Source organism: Chiloscyllium plagiosum, unplaced genomic scaffold, assembly GCF_037043375.1.
Source record: "Chiloscyllium plagiosum isolate Xiang-an unplaced genomic scaffold, Cpla_swu_hap1 HiC_scaffold_13, whole genome shotgun sequence".
In the NCBI taxonomy this organism is placed as follows: Eukaryota; Metazoa; Chordata; class Chondrichthyes; order Orectolobiformes; family Hemiscylliidae; genus Chiloscyllium; species Chiloscyllium plagiosum.
The window spans coordinates 29,602,148-29,625,252 of NW_028270151.1; the positions used below are offsets into that span (position 1 = coordinate 29,602,148).

The following is a 23,105-nucleotide window of genomic DNA, read 5'->3' on the forward strand; positions in this document are numbered from 1 at the left end:
GTTTGTCTAGCTTTCCCTTAATTACATCAATACTATGCACTTTAATATAAAGCCATGGGAGGGAATCCATATTCTCACTACTCTTAGCCTAAGTTGCTCTGAATACTGAGTTGCATTTTAAATGTGCCACTCAACAGATTTGTGAAAAAAAGTTATATCTTATGGAATAATGGAACTAGACCAACATGGACATGAAATTGGCCAGATAATAGCAAATAGAGAGGTTAATTTTTTTTAGGCTGGTGGAAGGTTTGTAAAGGAGTTTCTCAAGGGCTCCCTTGTTTTTATTCATATTTATTAGTGTTCTAGATTTCAGTAAGAAAGGGACAATTTCAAATTTTGAGGTTGTGATGTACTTTAGGTGCATTGTGAATTTTAAGGATGACAGTTTGGTACTCCAAAAGGCCAGAGACAGTATGTTCCTGTTAGGGTGAAGGGCAAGGCTGGTAGGTATAGAAATGCTGGGTGACTAGAGAAATTGAGGCTCTAGTCAAGAATAAGAAGGAAGCATATGTCAGGTATGGACAGCAGGGATTGAGTGAATCACTAGAAGAGTATAAAGGCAGTAGAAGTACACTCAAGACAGAAATCAGGAGAGCGAAAGGGAACATGAGTTAGCTTTGGCAAATAGGGTTAAGGAGGTTCAAAGGGATTCTATAAATACATTAAGGACAAATGGTAACTACAGAGAGAATATGGCATCTTAAAGGTCAGCAAGGCTGCCTATATGTGGAACTGCAGGAGATGGGGAAGATACTAAAAGAGTTTTTTGCATCTGTGTTTACTGCCGAGAAGGATATGGAAGGTAAAGATCTTGGGGAAATAAATAGCAAGATCTTAAAAAATGGCCATATTACAGAGGAGGAGGTGCTGGATGGCTCAGAATGCATAAAAATCAATAAATCCCCAGGACCTGATCAGGTGTAGCCCAGAACTCTATGGGCAGCTAATGAAGTGATTACTGGGTCCCTTGCTGAGCTATCTGTATCATTGATAGCCACAGGTGAGGTGCTAGAAGATTGGAGGTTGGCTAATGTGGTGCCGCTTTTTAGGAAAGGTGGAAAAGGAAAGCTAGGGAACGACAGACCAGTGAGCCTGATGTCAGTGGTGGACAAGTTAGAGGGGATCCTGAGGAACAGGATTTATACGTATTTGGAAAGGCAACGACTAATTAGGGATAGCCAACATGGCTTTGTGTGTGGGAAATCATATCCAACTAACTTGATTGAGTTTTTTGAAGAAGGAATGAAGGGGATTGATGAAGGCAGAGCAGTGGACTTGATTCTTATGGTCTTCAGTAAGGCGTTCGACAAGGTTCCACCTGGTAGACTGGTTAGCAAGGTTAGATCATGTGGAATACAGTGAAAAATTACCATTTGGCTCAAAAGTAAGAGACAGAGGGTGGGAGTGGAGGGTTGCTTTTCAGACTGGAGGCCTGTGACCAGCGGTATGCTGGGTTCATTGCTTTTTGTCATTTATATAAATGATTTGGATGTGAACATGGGAGATATGGTTAGTAAGTTTGCAGATGACACAAAATTTGGAGGTGTAGTTGACTTCAAAAAAGATTACTTTAGAATACAATGAGATCTTGATTAGATGGGCCAATGGGCCAATGTGTGACAGATGGAGTTTAATTTAGATAAATGTGAGGTGCTGCATTTTGGAAAGGCAAATCAGGGCAGGATTTAAGAACAAAGAGATTATGCTGAATTCACATAAATTACTAGTTTAACCTCAACGGCATATTGTGTGCAGCCACACTTTAGGAGAGAGATGAAGGCATTTCAGAGAGTACAGACAATTTTATGAGAATGGTTCCAAGGATGAAGAACTTCACTGATGAAGCTAGATTTGAGAAGCTGAGAATGTTCTCCTTGGCAAAGAGAAGGCTGAGAGGATACCTGGTTGAACTATTCAAAATCATGAAGGATCTGTGCAGAGTCGATCAAGAGACACTGTCTTCACTTGTGAAAAGATTGAGAATGAGATGGTACAGATTTAATGTAATTATTAAAAGAAGCAAAAGTGAAATGCATAAAATCTTTTTCATGTAGTGAGGCAGATTCAACGGAAACATTGAATAGGAACAAGCTTGAGCTTGTTATCTGGAAAGGAACAATTCACAGGATTATGGGAAAAGACTAAAAAAAAGCACTCAGTGAAGATGCTCATTCAGACAGCTGAACACAGATACAATGGGCCAAATGGCCTCTTTCTGAATTGTAATAATTTGTGATTTTGAGAATTTCCCACTGGATTTCTCTGTGACTGTAATGTAATGACATCCTCCAGCTATGCTCTTTTCCACAAGCGGAAACATTCTTTCTGAATACACTATCAGAAGCTTTTAATTTTCAAGATCTCCCAATAGGTTATACTTCAGTCTTCTTCTCCAAAGAAAAAGTGAAGGTAAAGTTGCTGTTGTCCTAGAGAGATATAACTAGTGTTGGTTTAACCCGAGGGGTACCACACTTCAGGCGAGGGGAGAGGTTGAGTAGAAGAGTCCCTCATGGTAAGTCATGCTGTTGGCATCACTCTGCATCACAAACCAACCATCCAGTCAAGAGAAAACCGACCCAGCCTTTCAATATTTTCCTGATGAAAATCCCATACATTTCTGATAGCATCCTTGTGTGTCTTTTCTGAACCTTCTCGATTGTTACAACATCCTTTTAATAGTAAGTTGACCAGCACTGCAGTCAGTACTCTAAGTGTGGTCAAACTAAAGTTCAATATAGGTTTAGCATAAATTCCTGACTGTTCTACTCTATTGCTCTAGAAAGAAAGCATCATGCTGTGTTTACTTTCTATGTAGCCTTGCTCATCTGACTGGTATATTTGTGCTCTGAGATTCCCTTGTTCTTCTATCCCACAGATACCTGCACTTTCCAAGTGATAATTAACCTCCATGTACAACTTCACCTTTGTATATATTGAACTTCATTTGACAACTATTAGTCCTTTCTGCAAATTTAACCATTTGTTGTCCAATTCATTGCATGACCACCTCAATATCAACACCAACTGTGCCCCTACCATGGTAAATTGCTGTCATCTGCAAATTTAAAAATTGTTTTTGAATCCAAAGGCCAAATGTTTATTGTAAACTATGAACAGCAGTGTCCAGTCTGATAAACTCTCCTTGATACACCCATTCAGATGCCTTTTAAATATTGCAATTGTATGAGCCTCCACCTCTTGCTCTGCAGCTCATTCCATACACAGACCACCCTCTGCATGAAAAAGTTGCCCATTAGGTCTCTTTTATATCTTTCCCCTCTCACCCTCTAGTTCTGGACTCCCCCATCCCAGGGAAAAGACTTTGTCTATTTACCTGATCCATGCCCCTCATGATTTTATAAACCTCTATAAGGTCACCCCTCAGCCTCCGATGCTCCAGGGAAAGCAGCCCTAGCCTATACAAACTCTCCCTATAACTCAAATCCTCCAACCCTGGCAATATCCATGTAAATCTTTTCTGAACCCTTTCAAGTTTCACAACATCCTTCCAATAGGAAGGAGACCAGAATTGCATGCAATATTCCAACAGTGGCCTAACCAACGTCCTGTACAGCTGCAACATGTCCTCCCAAATTCTCTACTCAATACTCTGATCAATAAAGGACAGCATACGGAACACCTTCTTCACTATCTTATCTACTTGCATCTCCACTTTCAAGGAGCAATGAACCTGCACTCCAAGGTCTCTTTGTTCAGCAACACTCTTGAGGACCTTACCATTAAGTGCATAAGTCCCACTAAGGTTTGTTTTCCCAAAATGCAGCACCTTGCATTTATCTAAATTAAACTCCATTTGCCATTCCTCAGCCCATTGGCTCATCTGATCAAGAACCCGTTGTAATCTGAGGTAACCTTCTTTGCTGTCCACTGCATCTCCAATTTTGGTGTCATATGCAAACTTACTAACTATACCTCTTAAGCTCACATCCAAATCATTTATGTAAATGACGAAAAATAGTGGACCCAGCATCGATCCTTGTAGCACTCCACTGGTCACAGACCTCCAACCTGAAAAACAACCCTCCACCACCATCCTCTGTCTTCTACCTTTGAGCCAGTTCTGCATCCAAATGGCTAATTCTCCCTGTATTCCGTGAGATCTAACCTCGCTTACCATTCTCCCATGGGGAACCTTGTCGAACACCTTACTGAAGTCCATATAGATCACATCTACCGCTCTGCCCTCATCAATCCTGTTTGTTACTTCTTCAAAAAACTCAATCAAGTTTGTGAGACATGATTTCCCAGGGTATATGAATAGGAAGGGTTTGGAGGAATATGGGCCGGGTGCTGGCAGGTGGGACTAGATTGGGTTGGGATATCTGATTGGCATGGACGAGTTGGACCAAAGGATCTGTACATCTCTATGACTCTATGATTCACTTTCTGTTTATTGAGCCAGTGAGTAAACTACTCTGTCACTTGTCCCTATCTCCACGTTCTTTGACCTTATTCATTAATATAGTATGGGGAACCTTTCAAACCTTTTGAAAACCAGAAAAATTGCATTACCATTGAGAGCAGGGAAATACTAAAGGCAAAGACTTTAAAATAAGTCAGAAATTAGGAATTGAGAGCAATACAACAAGAAATATAAACACAGATGAACACAAAACTTCTACAGTTGTGTAAAAAGAATGGAATAACAAAGATAAGCATTGTTTTCCCTGAGACGATCAGACCAGGGAATTAACAAGAGGAAACAATGAAAATAGCTGAGACATTGAACAATATTTTGTATGTTTTATCACAACAGAAAATACTCCAAGAATTACAGAAAACCTAGAGGGAAAAAGAAAGGAGGAAATTAAAGCAATCACAATTACTTGAGAAAATGTACTGGGAAAATGACTGGGACTAAATGCTGACAGGTCACCTGGGCATGCTCCTTATACCTTAAAGAAATTTCTTTTTAATTCACTCGTGGAACATAGACATCACTGCCTGTTCTCATTGGCCTTGAGAAGGTGGTAATGAGCTGCCTTCTTGAACCACTGCAGTCCACATGCTGTAGATTGAATGCCTTAGGGAGGGGATCCAGGATTTTGACCCAGTGGCATTGAAGGAACAGCAGTATATTTGCAAGTTAGGATGGTCAGTGACCTGGAGGGGAATTAACAGTTGTTAATGTTTCCATGTACCTGCTTCCTTTATCCTTCTAGATAGAAGTAATTGTGAGTTTGGAAAGTGGTGTCAAAAGCTCTTTGGTAAATTTCTGCAGTACACCCGGTAGGTAGTACACACTGATGTTACTAAGTATCAGTGGTTTTGGGAGTGGTTAATTTCAGCAACTGGTGAACAAGGGCACTCAGGTCTTGTTGCACCTCCACCTTTCCTACTCTTTCCTAAACTAATTTCCTGTTTTGGCTAATAAAGTGGATAACCTCACATTTATCCACTTAGTCTGTCTTGTAATTGTCCACTCACTGAACTTGTCCAAATGACAATGAAGCATCTCTGCATCTTCCTCCCACCCAGTTTTGTGTGATCTGCTAACTTGGAGAGAATGCATTTCATAGCCTCATCTAAATCATTCATACATATTCTGAATAGCTGGGGTCCTAGCACTGATTCTGGCAACACTCCACTAGTTACTGGCTGCCACTCAGAAATGACTTTTATTCCTACTTTTTGTTTCCTGTATGCCAATCAGTTCTCTATCCATGTCAATACACTACCCCCAATTCCATATGCTTTAACTTTACATGCTAATCCCTTCGGTTGGACCTTATTGAAAGACTTCTGAAAGTCCAAGTAAACTACATCTACTGGATCCCCCTTATGAACTCTACTACCAATAACAGGCAAACCAGTCTGTAATTTCCCATTTTCCCTCTACCTTTTTGAAATAGTGAGGTTCTATTTGCTGCCCTCCAATCCAGAGGAATGTTTCCGAGATCTATAGAATCTTGAAAGATGGCCACCCATGCACTCTCTACTTCTACAGTCACTACCTTAAGACTCTAAGATTTAGATTATTAGGCCCTGAGGCTATAAATCAGTTAATCCAGCATTTGTTGTTGGAAAACGCCAGTTCCCATTATTAAGGAATTAGTAGCAGGACATTTAGAAAATCATAATACAGTCAAGCAGATTCAACATGAATTTGTGAAAGAGAAATTCTGTTTAAAAAGTATATTCAGTCCTACTGAGGATGTAATAAGTTGGTGAATAAAGGGAATTAAGTAGCTGACACACACTTGGATTTCTGAAAGGCATTTGATTACGTTATTAATAATATAAGTGGGTTCCCTAAAGGGTAAGAGCTCATGGGGGTAGTACATTAGCATGGATACCAGATTGGTTAACAACCAGGGAACAAAGACTTTGGATCATTGGGTCATTTGGAACTTGACAAACTGTAATTAATGGCCTCAGGGGTGTCAACTATTTATCGTTTATGTGAATGATTGGATGATGGAACTGACTGCATTTAGCCAAATTTAAGCAGGCAAGTAAACTGTGAGGAGGACACAAAGAGTCTGAAAAGGAATATGGGTACATTAAGTGAAACAAGACAAAAATTAACAGGTGAAATATATTATGGGAAAATATATTGAGGTTGTCCACTCACTTTCCTCCTCCAAGTCAGTAATATATATTGAAAATAACTGTGGCCTCAGCACTGATCTGGCAGCATCCAAGGAACAGGAGAATCGACGTTTCGGGCATAAGCCCTTCTTCATTCCTGAAGAAGGGCTTATGCCCGAAACGTCGATTCTCCTGTTCCTTGGATGCTGCCAGACCTGCTGCGCTTTTCCAGCAACACATTTTCAGCTCTGATCTCCAGCATCTGCAGTCCTCACTTTCTCCTCAGCACTGATCCTCTGGCACACCACTAGTTAGTTTGCAATCCTGAAAATGCCCCTTTATGTTGTGGTTCTGTTCGCCGAGTTGGAAATTTTTGTTGCAAACGTTTCGTACCCTGTCTAGGTGACATCCTTAGTGCTTGGGAGCCTCCTGTGAAGCGCTTCTGTGGTGTTTCCTCCGGCATTTATAGTGGCCTGTCCCTGCCGCTTCCGGTTGTCAGTTTCAGCTTTCCGCTGTAGTGGCCGGTATATTGGGTCCAGGTCAATGTGTTTGTTGATGGAGTTTGTGGATGAGTGCCATGCTTCTAGGAATTCCCTGGCTGTTCTTTGTTTGGCTTGCCCTATAATGGTAGTGTTGTCCCAGTCGAATTCATGTTGCTTGTCGTCTGCGTGTGTGGCTACTAAGGATAGCTGGTCGTGGCGTTTCGTGGCTAGTTGATGTTCATGGATGCGGATCGTTAGCTGTCTTCCTGTTTGTCCTATATAGTGTTTTGTGCAGTCCTTGCATGGGATTTTGTACACTACATTAGTTTTGCTCATGCTGGGTATCGGGTCCTTTGTTCTGGTGAGTTGTTGTCTGAGGGTGGTTGTTGGTTTGTGTGCTGTTATAAGTCCTAGTGGTCGCAGTAGTCTGGCTGTCAGTTCTGAAATGCTCCTGATGTATGGTAGTGTGGCTAGTCCTTTGGGTTGCGGCATGTCCTCAGGAAAGCCACGCACACAGACCAAGTCCTGAACTATGAAAGCAACCACCCCAACACACACAAACGAAGTTGCATCAAGACACTATTCAAAAGGGCCACAACACACTGCAGCACACCAGAACTGCAAAAAGAGGAAGAGGAACACCTGTACAAGGTATTCGCCAAAAACGGATACCCGCGCAATTTCATCAACAGATGCCTAAGAGAAAGACAACGGAACGAGGACATGCCGCAACCCAAAGGACTAGCCACACTACCATACATCAGGAGCATTTCAGAACTGACAGCCAGACTACTGCGACCACTAGGACTTATGACAGCACACAAACCAACAGCCACCCTCAGACAACAACTCACCAGAACGAAGGACTCGATACCCAGCATGAGCAAAACTAATGTAGTGTACAAAATCCCATGCAAGGACTGCACAAAACACTATATAGGACAAACAGGAAGACAGCTAACGATCCGCATCCATGAACATCAACTAGCCACGAAACGCCACGACCAACTATCCTTAGTAGCCACACACGCAGACGACAAGCAACATGAATTCGACTGGGACAACACTACCATTATAGGGCAAGCCAAACAAAGAACAGCCAGGGAATTCCTAGAAGCATGGCACTCATCCACAAACTCCATCAACAAACACATTGACCTGGACCCAATATACCGGCCACTACAGCGGACAGCTGAAACTGACAACCGGAAGCGGCAGGGACAGGCCACTATAAATGCCGGAGGAAACACCACAGAAGCGCTTCACAGGAGGCTCCCAAGCACTGAGGATGTCACCTAGACAGGGTACGAAACGTTTGCAACAAAAATTTCCAGCTCGGCGAACAGAACCACAACAACGAGCACCCGAGCTACAAATCTTCACCCAAACTTTGAATGCCCCTTTATCACAATTTTCTGTCTACTAATGGTTGGCCTATCATCCATCCATGCTGATATATTATACTCTACACTTAAGTAGACGGAAGAAAATTTTCACCCCGAAGCTGCTAAGAGGTGCAGCAGGAACAGCTAAAAAAACAGTAAAAGGAAAGAATGAAAAACTAGATGGGCTCCCAGGCATTGACTAGGTCACTAAAAGTACAAAGGGAAACATATCATTGTTGACCTTGCAAACATCTCCTTGATAACTTTTTTAAAATGTATTCAATTTTGGTGTATGGGCATTACTAACTGGTCAACATTTATTGCCCACCTCTAGTTGCCCTTGAGAAGTGAGCTGCCTTCTTGACATGCTGCAGTTCATGTGCTGGAGGTAAACCCTCAATGCCCTTGAGGGAATTCAGGATGTTGACCCATCCAAGGACTACAGCCAAATTCAAAGAGCTGTCTCACAGACTCGTCAAACAAGACCTTGACATTGTCATTACTCACAGAACCACAATGTACACACAGTGTCTGAAAACACACTATCGCTATCCTAGGTCATGCCCTCTCCTGCTGGCAGAGCAGACCAGCAGAGCTAATGGCACAGTATACATTCAGAAGGAAACTCCTCTGGGAATCTTCTCCATGGACTGTGGAATTCTCATGGCATCAGGTCAAACATTGGCAAGGAAACCTCCTGCTGATTGCCACATACCAAGCTCCCTCGCCCGGTTGATGATTCAGTGCTTTTCCATGTTAAACACCATTTGAAGGAAGCATTGAGGGGTGATAGGAGCACAGGATGCACTCTGGATTGGAACTTAAATGTCTGCCATCAGAAGTAACTCGGCAGCACCACTACTGACCTGGTTGTGTCCTAAAGGAAATAGCTACTAGCCTAGGCCTGTAGGGGGTGATGAAGGAACCACTGAGAGGGAAATACATATTTTTGACATCGTCCATAACAATCTGCCTGCCTCAGATGCATCTGATCATGACATTATCAGTAAGAAAGACAGTCGTTGTGGAGGTGAAGGTGTCAGTGGGGGAGCACTTTGGGGTCAGCGACCATAATTCTATTGGATTTAAAATAGTGATGGAAAAAGATAGACCAGATCTAAAAGTTGAAGTTCTAAATTGGAGAAAGGCCAATTTTGATGGTATTAGGCAAGAACTTTCAAAAGCTAATTGGGGCAGATGTTCACAGGTAAAGGGACGGCTGGAAAATGGGAAGCCTTCAGAAATGAGATAACAAGAATCCAGGGAAAGTATATTCCTGTTAGGGTGAAAGGAAGGGCTGGTAGGTATAGGGGATGCTGGATGACTAAAGAAATTGAGGGTTTGGTTAAGAAAAAGAAGGAAGCATATGTCAGGTATAGTCAGGATAGATCAAGTAAATCCTAAGAAGAGTGAAAAGGCATATATTTAAGAGGGAAATCAGGAGGGCAAAAAGGGGACATGAGATAGCTTTGGCAAATTGTAGTAAGGAGAATCCAAAGTGTTTTTACAAATACATTAAGGACAAAAGGGTAACTGGGGAGAGAATAGGGCCCCTCAAAGATCAGCAAGGTGGACTTTGTGTGGAGCCGCAGAAAATGGGGGGAGATCCTCAACAAGTATTTTGCATCAGTATTTACTGTGGAAAAGGATATGTAAGATATAGACTGTAGGAAATAGATGGTGACACCTTGCAAAATGTCCATATTACAGAGGAGGAAGTGTTGGATGTCTTGAAATGCATAAAGGTGGATAAATCCCCAGGACCTGATCAGGTGTACCCTAGAACTCTGTGGGAAGCTAGAGAAGTGAAGTGATTGCTGGGCCTCTTGCTGAGATATTTGTATCATCGATAGTCACAAGTAAGGTGCTGGAAAACTGGAGGTTGGCTAAGGTGGTGCCACTGTTTAAGAAGGGTGGTAAGGACAAGCCAGGGAACTATAGACCAGTGAGCCTGACCTCGGTGGTGGGCAAGTTGTTGGAAGGAATCCTGAGGGACAGAATGTACATGTATTGGAAAGGCAAGGACTGATTAGCTTAATCAACATGGCTTTGTGCGTGGGAAACCATGTCCCACAAACTTGATTGAGTTTTTTTTGAAGAAGTAACAAAGAGGATTGATGAGGGCAGAGTGGTGAACGTGATCTATATGGACTTCAGTAAGGCATTCGACAAAGTTCCCCATGGGAGACTGGTTAGCAAGGTTAAATCTCATAGAATACAGGGAGAACTAGCCATTTGGATACAGAACTGGCTCAAAGGTAGAACACAGAGGGTGGTGGTGGAGGGTTGTTTTTCAGGATGGAGGCCTGTGACCAGTGGAGTGCCACAAGGATCGATGCTGGGTCCTCTACTTTTTGTTATTTATATAAATGATTTGGATGAGAGCATAAGCGGTATAGTTAGTAAGTTTGCAGATGACACCAAAATTGGAGGTGTAGTGGACGGCGAAGAAGGTTACCTCAGATTGCAACGGGTTCTTGACCAGATGGGCCAATGGGCTGAGAAGTGGCAGATAGAGTTTAATTCAGACAAATGTGAGGTGCTGCATTTTGGGAAAGCAAATCTTAGCAGGACTTCTACACTTCATGGTAAGATCCTAGGGAGTGTTGCTGAACAAAGAGACCTTGGAGTGCAGGTTCATAGCTCATTGAAAGCGGAGTCGCAGGTAGATAGGATAGTGAAGAAGGCGTTTGGTATGCTTTCCTTTATTGGTCAGAGTATTGAGTACAGGAGTTGGGAGATAATGTTGTGGCTGTACAGGACATTGGTTACTGGATTAGAGTGGTGCTGGAAAAGCACAGCAGTTCAGGCAGCATCCGAGGAGCAGGAAAATCGACGTTTCGGGCAAAAGGCCTTCATCAGGAATGTTTTTACCAGGACATTGGTTAGGCCACTGTTGGAATATTGCGTGCTATTCTGGTCTCCATCCTATCAGAAAGATGTTGTGAAACTTGGAAGGGTGCAGAAAAGATTTACAAGGATGTTGCCAGGGTTGGAGGATTTGAGCTATAGGGAGAGGCTGAATAGGCTGGGGCTGCTTTCCCTGGAGCGTCGAAGGCTGAGGGGTGACCTTAAGAGATTATGAGGGTCATGGATAGGGTAAATAGACAAAGTTTTTTCCCTGGGTGGGGGAATCCAGAACTAGAGGGCATAGGTTTAGGGTGAGAGGGGAAAGATATAAGAGAGACCTAATGGGCAACATTTTCACACAGAGGGTGGTACATGTATGGAATAAGATGCCAGAGGAAGTGGTGGAGGCTGGTACAATTGCAACATTTAAAAGGCATTTGGATGGGTGTATGAATAGGAAGGGTTTGGAGGGGTATGGTCTGGGTGCTGGCAGGTGGAACTAGATCAGGTTGGGATATCTGGTCGGCATGGACGGGTTGGACTGAAGGACTTGTTTCCATGCTGTACATCTCTATGACTCTATGACTCTAAGTCCTGTCTTCACATTGAAGATTCCCTCAACCATATCACGTGGCACTATCACTGCACAATAAGACAGGCCTCGAACAGATCTCAACAGGTCTGGAAAAAACAGAGTCTGGTCACTGTTTATCAGAACAAGTCAAATCAAGGGAGAAATTTCATAGTGAATGGTTGGGTCTTAAGGGGTGAAATGGAACAAAGGCATCTTGGAGTTCAGGTTCACCAGTCTCTGAAAGTGGAGTCACAGGTAGACAGGGCAGTGAAGAAGGCTTTTGGCACACTAACCTTCATCAGTCAGGCATTGAGTATAGAAGTTGGGCATATATGTTGCAGTTCTACAGGACATTGGTGAGGCTGCACTTGGAGTACTGTGTCCAGTTTTGTTCACCTAGTTATAGGAAGGATGTTATTAAACTAGAGAGTGCAGAAGAAATTTACAAGAATGTTAGCGAGTTTTGAGAAGATTTGTAGCTCAGGTTAAGGTTTTGGATGTAGGTTTGCTCAGGTGAGCTATAAGGTGTATTTCCAGATGTTTCCTTATTTTACTAGGTAACATCTTCAGTGGACCTCATGTGAAGCAATGCTGAAAGTTCTTGCTTCCTATTTATATGTTTGGGTTTCTTTGGGTTGGTTGCAAGAATTTTGCCTGGACTGAATGGTCTGAGTTATAGGCAGAGTTGAACAAGTTGGGACTCCTTACTTTAGAATGTAGGAGACTGAGGGGGGTCCTTACAGAGGTGTATAAGATCATGAGAGGCATTGATAGGTTGAAAGCACTCAGTCTTTTTCCTGGAGGAAGAACTAATCTTCCGCCTCGGGATCCTCCAACCCAATGGCATCAATGTGGATTTCACCAGTTTGCTCATTTTCGCTCCTCCCACCTTATCCCAGTTTCAACCTTCCAGCTCAACACCACTCTCATGGTCTGTGCTACCTGCCCATCTTCCTTCCCACCTATCCGCTCCACCGTCCCCCTGACCTCTCACTGTTAACCCCACATCCATCCACCTATCGCACTCTCAGATACCTTCCCCCCCCAGCCCCACCCCCCTCCCATTTAACTCTCCACCCCTGAGGGTCCTAGGCTCATTCCTGATGAAGGGCGTTTGCCCGAAACGTCGATTTTCCTGCTCCTCGAATGCTGCCTGACCAGCACCACACTCTCGGCTCTCCAGCATCTGCAGTCCTCACTTTCGCCAAGAGGACTAGAGAGCATCAGCTTCAAGTTAGAGGTGAAAGAATAAAGGGAACCTGACGGACAACATTTTTACACAGAGCGTGGTATGCATATGGAATGAGCTACCAGTAGAAGTGGTTGAGGCGGGTACATTAACAACATTTAAAAGGCATTTGGACTCCTAGTACAGGGAAATGGGGTTAGCATGGGCAGACATTTTTGTCGGCATGGATTAGTTTGGGCCAAAGGGCCTGTCACCATGCTGTAGGATTCTATGACTCTATACCAACTCAAAGCTGGGTGCCCATGAGGCACTGTGAGCCACCAACAGCAGCAGATTAGTGTTTAATTCCAGTCTGTAAGTTAATGCTCCACACAACCATTACAAGGATTAACCCTGGTTCAATGAAGAATGCATGAATGTATGCTAGGAGCAGCACCTGAAATTACTTAAAGGTGCTGGGTCAATCTGGTGAAGCTACAGCACAGGACTCTTTAAGTGCCACACAGTGCCTCATGTGGAAGCACCAAGTGACAGAGTTAGGTGATTCCAAAACCAATGGATCAGATCTAAGCTCTGCAATCCTGCAATATCCAGTTGTGAATGATGGTGCACAATTAAACAACTCACTGGAGGTAAAGGCTGTACAAATATCCACATTCTTATTGATGGGGAACTCCAAAACATGAGTCTGAAAGATAAGCCTGAAGTAATTCTTCAGACTGGAAGTCTGTGATCATGGGTGTTCTGAAACAATCAATGTTGGGTCAATGCTTGTTGTTTGTAATTTATATAAATGATTTGTATGAGAATATAGGAAGCATGGTTCGTAAGTTTGTAGATGATACCAAAACTGGTGGTATCGTAGACAGTGAAGAAAGTCATCTAAGAGTTAAATGGGATCTGAATCAGCTGGGCCAATTGACTGAAGAGTGACAGATGGAGTTTAATTTAGAGAAATGTGAGGTGTTGCATTGTGGTGGGACAAACCAGGGCAAGACTTAAGCAGTTAATGGCAGGACCTTGGGGAGTGTTGTCAAATAGAGGGTTCAGGTACGTTCTTTCTTGAAAGTAGCGTCACAGGTAGACAGAAAGGCATGCTTTTCGTAATTGATCAGATCACTGAGTATTGGGTTTAGGATGTCATGTTGCAGCTGTACTGGACTTTGGTGAGGCCATTTTTGGAGTTCTGGTCACTCTGCTAGAGGAAGGATGTTAATGAGTTGTAAAGGGTGCAGAAAAGATTTACCAGAATGTTACCAGGACTGGAGGGCTTGAGTTATAAGGAGAGGCTGAATAGGCTGAGACGTTTTTTTTCCTGCAGCGTAAGAAGTTGAGATTATGGAGGTTGAGGTTATAGAGGTTAAACTTTATAGAGGTTTATAAAATCATGAGGGCATAGATTTGATGAATAGCCAAGGTCTCTTCCCCAAGGTTTGGGAGTCCAAAACAAGATGGCATAGGATTAAGGTGAAAAGGGAAAGATTTAGATGGGTCCTAAGATGCAACTTTTCAAGCTGAGGGTGATGCATGTATGCAATGAATTGCCAGAGGAAGTGGGAGAAGCCAGTACAGTTACAACATTTAAAAGATATTTGGGCAGGTGCTTGAATAAGAAAGGTGAAAAGGATATGGCCTAAACGCAGGCAAATGGAACTAGTTTAGTTTGGCAAACCTGATCAGCATGGACGAGGTGCTGTATGACTCCATGACTATAGACTAAGTACTAAGTGAGTGATCCATCTCGGCATCCTCTAGTGATTCTCAGAATCACAGAAACCAATATTCAGCCAGTTCGATTCAGTCCATGTGTTTCAAGAAACAGTTTGAGGCACTGGCTACTACAAAGGCTATAGGCCCTGACAACATTCCAGCAAGAAATCTGAAGGCTTGTGTTCCAGAACTTGTCATGTCCCTGGACAAAATTGTTCCGGTACAGCTACAATACTGACAATGCGAAAAAATGAGAGAAGGTGAGGACTGCAGATGCTGGAGATCAGAGTCGAAAGTGTGATGCTGGAAAAGCACAGCAGGTCAGGCAGCATCCGAAGTGCAGGAGAATTAATGTCTTGGGCATAAGCCCTTCATCAGGAAGGGTGGAAACATGTCCGGTATGTGCTGTACACAAAAAGCAGGACAAATCCAACGTTGCCAATTACCACCCAATCAGTCTACTCTCGATCATCAATAAAGTGGTGGAAGAAGTCAACAGCAGTGCTATTAAGCAGTACTTGATAATAATAAATAACTAACTCAGTGACACCCAGTTTGGATTCTTCCAGAGCCACTCAGCTCCTGACCTCATTAGTGTTAGTTCAAACACGAAGAAAAGAGCTGAATTCTAGAGGTCAGATAAGAGTGATAGCCTTTAACAACAAGATCACATTTGACTGAGCATAGTCTCAATTACTCCCAGCAAAACTGAGTTAATGGGAATCATTCAATTATACCTGGCACAAAGCAAAGTGATTGTGATAATTGGAGGTCTGTAATCCCAGTACCAGGACATATTCTCAGGGCATTGTCCTAGGTCCAAACATCTTCAGTTGCTACATCACAAGTTCAAAAGTGGGAATGTTCACTTATGTTTGCACAATTTCAGCACCATTCATGTTCCTCAGATACTGAAGCAGTCCATATCCAAACCCAGCAAGACCTGGACAATGTCCATGCTTGACCTAATAAGTCACAAGTAATATTCAAACCATATAAATATTACACAATGATCATCCCAAACAAGGGAGAAGCTATCAATTGCCCCTTGATTGTCAATGGCATTACCAATGCTGAATTCCCCACTAACAATATTGAGGTGGTTACTATTAACTAGAAACTGAACTGACCTAGTTTTATAAATGCAAAAAAAATGCAAGAACAGATCAGAGGCTATGAATCCCTCAGTGAGTACCTCACCTCCCCACTCCGCACAGCCTGTCCACCATCTACAAAGTGCAAGTCAGGAGTGTGATGGAATAAACCCCAATTACTTCGAAGAGTGCAGCTCCAACTATAGTCAAGTAGCATGAAATCATTCCAGGACAAAATGACCCACTTGATTGGTGCCACATTTATCACCTTTAACATTCATTCCTTCTATCCCAATGTTCAATTGCAGAAATGTGTATTATCTTCAAGATGCACTGCAGAAATTCACAAGGCTTCTGAGACATTACCTTCCAAACCCAAGACTATAGAAGGACAAAGGTAGCAAATATATGGGAACACCATCACCATCACCATCCCCTCCACAACAGTTGCCATCCTGACCTGGAAATATATCACTGATCCTTTAGTGTCATTGAGTCAAATTCCTTGAACTCCCTCCCTAACAGCACTGTGGGTCTACCCGCAACAAATGGACTACAGCAGTTTAAAAAGGCAGCTCATCACAACCTTCTTGAGAGCAACTAGAGGTGGTGAACAAATATTTCCCCAGGAATTTATGCCATAGCCTGTGAATGAATAAAGAGAAAAAATATGCTACTGGGTAGGGTCTGGGACCTTACAGAAGATGACTTTGTGTGAGTGATGAGAGATCTGAAAGTAAAATTAGAGATAACTGAAAGCAAGGGAAAAAAGGAACTTTACAATAACAACATAAAGGAGCAGACCAGGAAGGAGAAAAGTGAAAGGGTGCACTTAACCTTAAAAACAAGTGCTACTTTCATCACAAACATTCTCCAAACTGGTGACCCCAGAGACAGCAGTAGCAGAAAACTTGCTGTATCTATTTTTGTCAAAAAAATTGATAAATTTGAAGAAAGTGAAGAGAATTTTACAACTTTTAGAAGATCTACACAATCATGGTTCAAACGATGATGTCCGTGGGAACATTTATTAAGACTGCAGCCAAAGACTATCATTTAGAAATTGTGCAAAGGGATATATGAAATGTTTTGGACCATGAAATATGAGAAAATGTGCATATTGCCCGTGAAGCAGTGGGAAGCCTCCACCTTGGCGACAGAACCTGCAGGTTCGAAACAGTAGCAGGCTACTTAACCCCTCCTCCTTAAACCCAGATTCAGTAAGATTGTGACTGATCTAATTGCTCCACATTTCTACTTACCTCTGAACTCTCTTTCTTGAAGGATGTTGAAAGCAGAGTCTTTGAATATTTTTAAGGTAAGAATGGATGAGGAAGTGGAACGGGGGGCTGATAAATTTGCCAATGACACGAGGTTGGTAGAGAACTGTTGTAGGTTGCAATGGGACATTGGTAGGGTGCAGAACTGTGCTAATAAGTGGCAGATAGAATTCAACCTGGAAAAGTGTGAAGTCATTAACTTTGGAAGGTCAAACTTGAATGCAGATTACAGGGATAAAGGCAGTATTCTTGGCAGTGTGAAGGAACAGAGGGTTTTAGATTACTTACAGTATGGAAACAGGCCCTTTGGCCCAACAAGTCCACACTGACCTGACGAAGCACAACTCATCCAGACCCATTCCCCTACATTTACCCCTTCACCTAACACTATGGGCAATTTAGCATGGCCAATCCACCTAACCTGCACATTTTTGGATTGTGGGAGGAAACCGGAGCACCCGGAGGAAACCCACGCAGTCACGGGAGAATGTGCAAACTCCACACAGAGGGTCGCCTGAGGCGGGAATTGAACCTGGGTCTCTGGCGCTGTAAATTTGTATCCTTCCTTAAATAGGGTGCCCAATATTGTTGACAGTACTCCAGATGCAATCTCACCAGTGTCATGATTAACTAAAACATAATCTCCCAACTTGTATTCAATTCCTCTCACTAGATCCCTCAGAGTTGCCACCCAAGTTGATAGAGTTGTTAAGAAGGTGTATGGTGTGTTGGCTTTCATTAGCAGGGGGATTGAGTTTAAGAAGCACAAGGTTATGCTGCAGCTCTTTAGAACCCTGACTAGACGACACTTGGAATATTGTGTTCAGTTCTGGTCACCTCATTATCAGAAAGATGTGGAAGCTTTAGAGAGGATGCAGAGGAAGTTTACCAATATGCTGCCTGAACTGGAGGGCATGTCTTATGAAGAAAGGTTGAAGGAGCTAGGGCTTTTCTCATTGGTGCGAAGAAGGATGAGAGGTGCCTTGATAGAGGCATACAAGATGTTGACAGGCATAGATAGAGTGGATAGTCAGAGACTTTTTTCCCAGGGCAGAAATGTCTATCATGAGGGGGCATAATTTTAAGGTATTTGGAGGAAGGTTTAGGGGAGATGTCAGAGGTAGGTTCTTTACACAGTGAGTGATGGGTGTGTGGAATGCACTGCCAGCAGTGGTCGTAGAGTTATATACATTAGGGACATTTAAGCAACTCTTGGTTAGGCACGTGGACGATAGTACAATAAAGGGTATGCAGGTTAGTCTGATTTTAGAGTAGGATAAAAGGCCGGCACAACATCGAGGGCCAAAGGGCCTGTACTGTGCTGTACTGTTCTAAGTTATATGAATAGATAAATTCTCAAGAACCAAGAGGATAAAAAGTTATCAAAGTCTCATGAGAAAATATTTCATCTCTTTCTAAATTAGGTGAGGCATTATCTTTAAACAGTGGTTCCAGTTCTAGATTCATGCAGAAGAGGAAACATCATTTCCACATCTACCCTGTTAAGCTCCCTCAGAATCTTAAATGTTTCAATCAAGTTGCCTCTTATCTTCAAAACTTCAGCAGAGCTAAGCCTAGCCTGTCCAATCTTTCCTCATAAGACAATCTGCCCATTCCTGGTATTAGTCTAAACCATCCAGAACATCTTCCTTAAATAGGGTGCCCAATATTGTTGACAGTACTCCAGATGCAATCTCATCAGTGTCATGATTAACTAAAACATAATCTTCCACCCCGACCTCAAATTCACCTGGACAGTCTCAGATTCCTCCCTCCCCTTCCTCGACCCTTCTATTTCCATCTCAGGCGACTGAATCAACACGGACATCTACTACAAACCGACCGACTCCCACAGCTACCTGGACTACACCTCCTCCCATCCTGCCCCCTGTAAAAACGCCATCCCATTCTCCCAATTCCTTCGACTCCGCCGCATCTGCTCCCAGGAGGACCAGTTCCAAAAACGCACAACACAGATGGCCTCCTTCTTCAAGGACCGCAATTTCCCCCCCGACGTGGTCGACGATGCCCTCCACCGCATCTCTTCCACTTCCCGCTCCTCCGCCCTTGAACCCCGCCCCTCCAACCGCCACCAGGACAGAACCCCACTGGTCCTCACCTACCACCCCACCAATCTCCATGTACAGCGCATCATCCGCCGTCATTTCCGATACCTCCAAACGGACCCCACCACCAAGGATATATTTCCCTCCCCTCCCCTATCAGCATTCCGTAAAGACCACTCCCTCCGTGACTCCCTCGTCAGATCCACACCCCCCACCAACCCAACCTCCACTCCCGGCACCTTCCCCTGCAACCGCAGGAGGTGCAAGACTTGCGCCCACACCTCCCCCCTCACCTCTCTCCAAGGCCCCAAAGGAAACTTCCATATCCGCCACAGATTCACCTGCACCTCCACACATATCATCTATTGCATCCTCTGCACCCGATGTGGCCTCCTCTATATTGGGGAGTCAGGCCGGCTACCTGCGGAGCGTTTCAGAGAACACCTCTGGGACTCCCGGACCAACCAACCCAACCACCCTGTAGCTCAACATTTCAATTCCCCCTCCCACTCCACCAAGGATATGCAGGTCTTTGGACTCCTCCATCGTCAGACCACAACAAAACGACGGTTGGAGGAAGAACGCCTCATCTTCCGGCTAGGAACCCTCCAACCACAAGGGATGAACTCGGATTTCACCAGTTTCCTCATTTCCCCTCCCCCCACCCTGTCTCAGTCAAATCCATCAAATTCAGCACCGCCTTCCTAACATGAGATCTTCTTCCCGACCTCTCCGCCCCCACCCCAGTCTGACCTATCACCCTCACCTTGACCTCTTTCCACCTATCACATTTCCGACGCCCCTCTCCCAAGTCCCTCCTCCCTACCTTTTATCTTAGCCTGCTGGACAAACTTTCCCCATTCCTGAAGAAGGGCTTATGCCCGAAACGTCGATTCTCCTGTTCCCTGGATGCTGCCTGACCTGCTGCGCTTTTCCAGCAACACATTTCCAGCTCTGATCTCCAGCATCTGCAGACCTCACTTTCTCCTAAAACATAATCTCCCAACTTGTATTCAATTCAATAGACAATAGACAATAGACAATAGACAATAGGTGCAGGAGTAGGCCATTCAGCCCTTCGAGCCTGCACCACCATTCAATATAATCATGGCTGATCATTCCTAATCAGTATCCTGTTCCTGCCTTATCTCCATAACCCTTGGTTCCACTATCTTTGAGAGCTCTATCCAACTCCTTCTTAAATGAATCCAGAGAGTGGGCCTCCACTGCCCTCTGGGGCAGAGCATTCCACACAGCCACAACTCTCTGAGTGAAGAAGTTTCTCCTGAGCTCTGTCCTAAATGGTCTACCCCGTATTTTTAAGCTGTGTCCTCTGGTTCGGCACTCACCCATCAGTGGAAATATGTTTCCTACTGCCAGAGTGTCCAATCCTTTCATAATCTTATACGTCTCAATCAGATCCCCTCTCAATCTTCGAAACTCAAGGGTATACAAGCCCAGTCGCTTCAGTCTTTCAGTGTAAGGTAATCCTGCCATTCCAGGAATTGACCTCGTGAACCTACGCTGCATTCCCTCAATAGCCAGAATGTCTTTTCTCAAATTTGGAGACCAGAACTGCACACAGTACTCCAGGTGTGGTCTCACCAGGGCCCTGTACAGCTGCAGAAGCACCTCTTTGCTTCTATACTCAATTCCTCTTGTTATGAAGGCCAGCATGCTATTAGCCTTCTTCACTACCTGCTGTACCTGCATGCTTGCCTTCATTGACTGGTGTACAAGAACACCCAGATCTCTCTGTACTGTCCCTTTACATAAATTGATTCCATTGAGGCAGTAGTCTGCCTTCCTGTTCTTGCTACCAAAGGGGATAACCATACATTTATCCACATTAAACTGCATCTGCCATGCATCTGCCCACTCACCTAACTTGTCCAGGTCACCCTGTAATCTCCTAACATCCTCATCACTTTTCACCCTGCCTCCCAGCTTTGTATCATCAGCAAATTTGCTAATGTTATTGCTGATACCATCTTCCTCTCACTATAAATGATTACATTTGAAATGCTGGCAGATGGGATTAGATTTATTTCCGATTTATGGTCAGCATGGACGATTTGGATTTAAGGGTCTGTTTCCATGCTGTATGTTTCTATTATTCTATCATTATTATTATCTTTCCTAATTATTCGCTGTAACTATATACTGACCTTTCGTGATTCATGCACCAGGACATCCTCTGCATCTCAGAGCTCTGCAATTGCTCAGCATTTAGATAAATTTTAGATAAATACAGATTTAGATAAAAAACATCTTAAAATGAAATACATATTGAGAGGGAGGAAGTGTTAGTGGTTTTAGCGTTTTGGATGTAGGGATAAATCAGGGAACCATAGGCCCATTAGTCTAACACCTCTGGTAAGGAAACTATTGGCAAAAGGTTTTGAGGAACAGAATTATCTTCACTTGAAGAGGCAAAGGACGAATCAAAGTTAGTCAGCATAGCTTTGGAAGGGGAAAAACATGTCTACCAAATATGTTTGAAGAGGTGATCAGCTGTTTAGATGAGGGTAGTGCAACTGCATGGACTTCATGAAAGCTTTAGACAAAGTTACACAGGGAAACTGGTTCAGAAGTTATGCGCCCATAAGATCCAGGGCAGTTTGATAAATTAGATCCAAAATTGGCTTAGTGACAGGATGCAGATGATGATGGTTGAAGGATGCTTTTTGACTGGATGTCTATGTCCAGTGACTTACTGCTGGCTTTGGTGCTGTGTCTCTTGCTGTTTATTGCCTACATTAACGATCTAGACATGAATGTAGGAAGTATGATCAGTAAGTTCACAGATGACATGAAAATTGGTGATGGTGATAAATAAAAAGGAGGAAAGCCTTAGCCTACAGGTTAATATAGATGGACTGGTCAGATGGCTAAACAATGACAAATGGAATTTAATCCTGAAAGTTCTGAAGAGATATGCATTTTGGGAGGACTAAAAAGGGAATGCACATTGAATAGTATAACCCTTGGAAGTTCAGACAATCAGAGAGGTCTTACTGTGCCTATCCATAGATCACTGAAAGCAATAGGACAGCTAGATAAGGTGGTTACGAAGGTATATGGGATACTTGCCTTGAATAGTCAAGAAGCTTGGAAGTTATTATGAAGCTTTATATAACATTAGGTGGGTCGCAATGGAGTAGTGTGCATTTCTGGTTGCCACACTATAGGAAGGACATGATTACACTGGAGAGGATGGAGAAGAGATTCACCAGGAAGTTGAAAAGTTGTTTCCACAGATAGGGGAATGTAGAATGCAGGGACTTAGTCTCAAGATAAGGGGCCGATCATTTAGGACTGAGATGAGGATAACCCTTTCATACAAAAGATTGTGAATCTTTGGATTTCTCCACCACTGAGGCTGGGGATGCTCTGTCATTGCAAATATTTAAAGCTGAGATAGACTTTTGTCTCTTAGGACATTGGGGATATGGGGAGCAGGTGAGAAAGGGGAGTTGAAGACCAAGATCAGCAATGATCATATAGATTTAACGAACAAACACAATGAACTGAATGGTCTACTCCTATTTACATTTCTTATGTTCTTATGTGAAAGACTCTTACTCTGTGACAGTTGAGGATGATTCTCAATATGGCTGGGAAATGAGGAAAATGTCCTTGATTGTACATAAATATCTCTTTGTGTTTTTGTAGGCACTCCATGTCCTATTGTACATCCTCCTGCCAATGGTACAATTGAACCTGTCCAGGAGCAATATTCATTCAAAGATCAGGTCCAGATCAGATGTAACACTGGATTTAAATTTGTCAAGGTACTTTACATAGAAGTTTTGGTTATTTTGAAATCAATTTGGCATCATTATTCTCATCAGTTGGTAGTTTTGTTGTCTTATTCTTGCAGTCTTCAAATTTTAAACTAATCTTAACTTTAAAATCAG

General features: G+C 43.2%; 1 protein-coding gene across 3 annotated transcripts in view; it reads left to right on the forward strand.

The window, feature by feature from the left end:
- masp1 (MBL associated serine protease 1) overlaps positions 1 to 23,105 on the forward strand; it is a 133,767-nt gene that overhangs the window by 50,451 nt on the left and 60,211 nt on the right. For all 3 annotated transcript variants that reach the window (XM_043702533.2, XM_087993436.1, XM_043702532.2), the window contains exon 7: positions 22,861 to 22,979. In XM_043702533.2, coding sequence (XP_043558468.2) covers positions 22,861 to 22,979 — 119 coding nt within the window. The remainder of the gene's footprint in view (positions 1 to 22,860; positions 22,980 to 23,105) is intronic.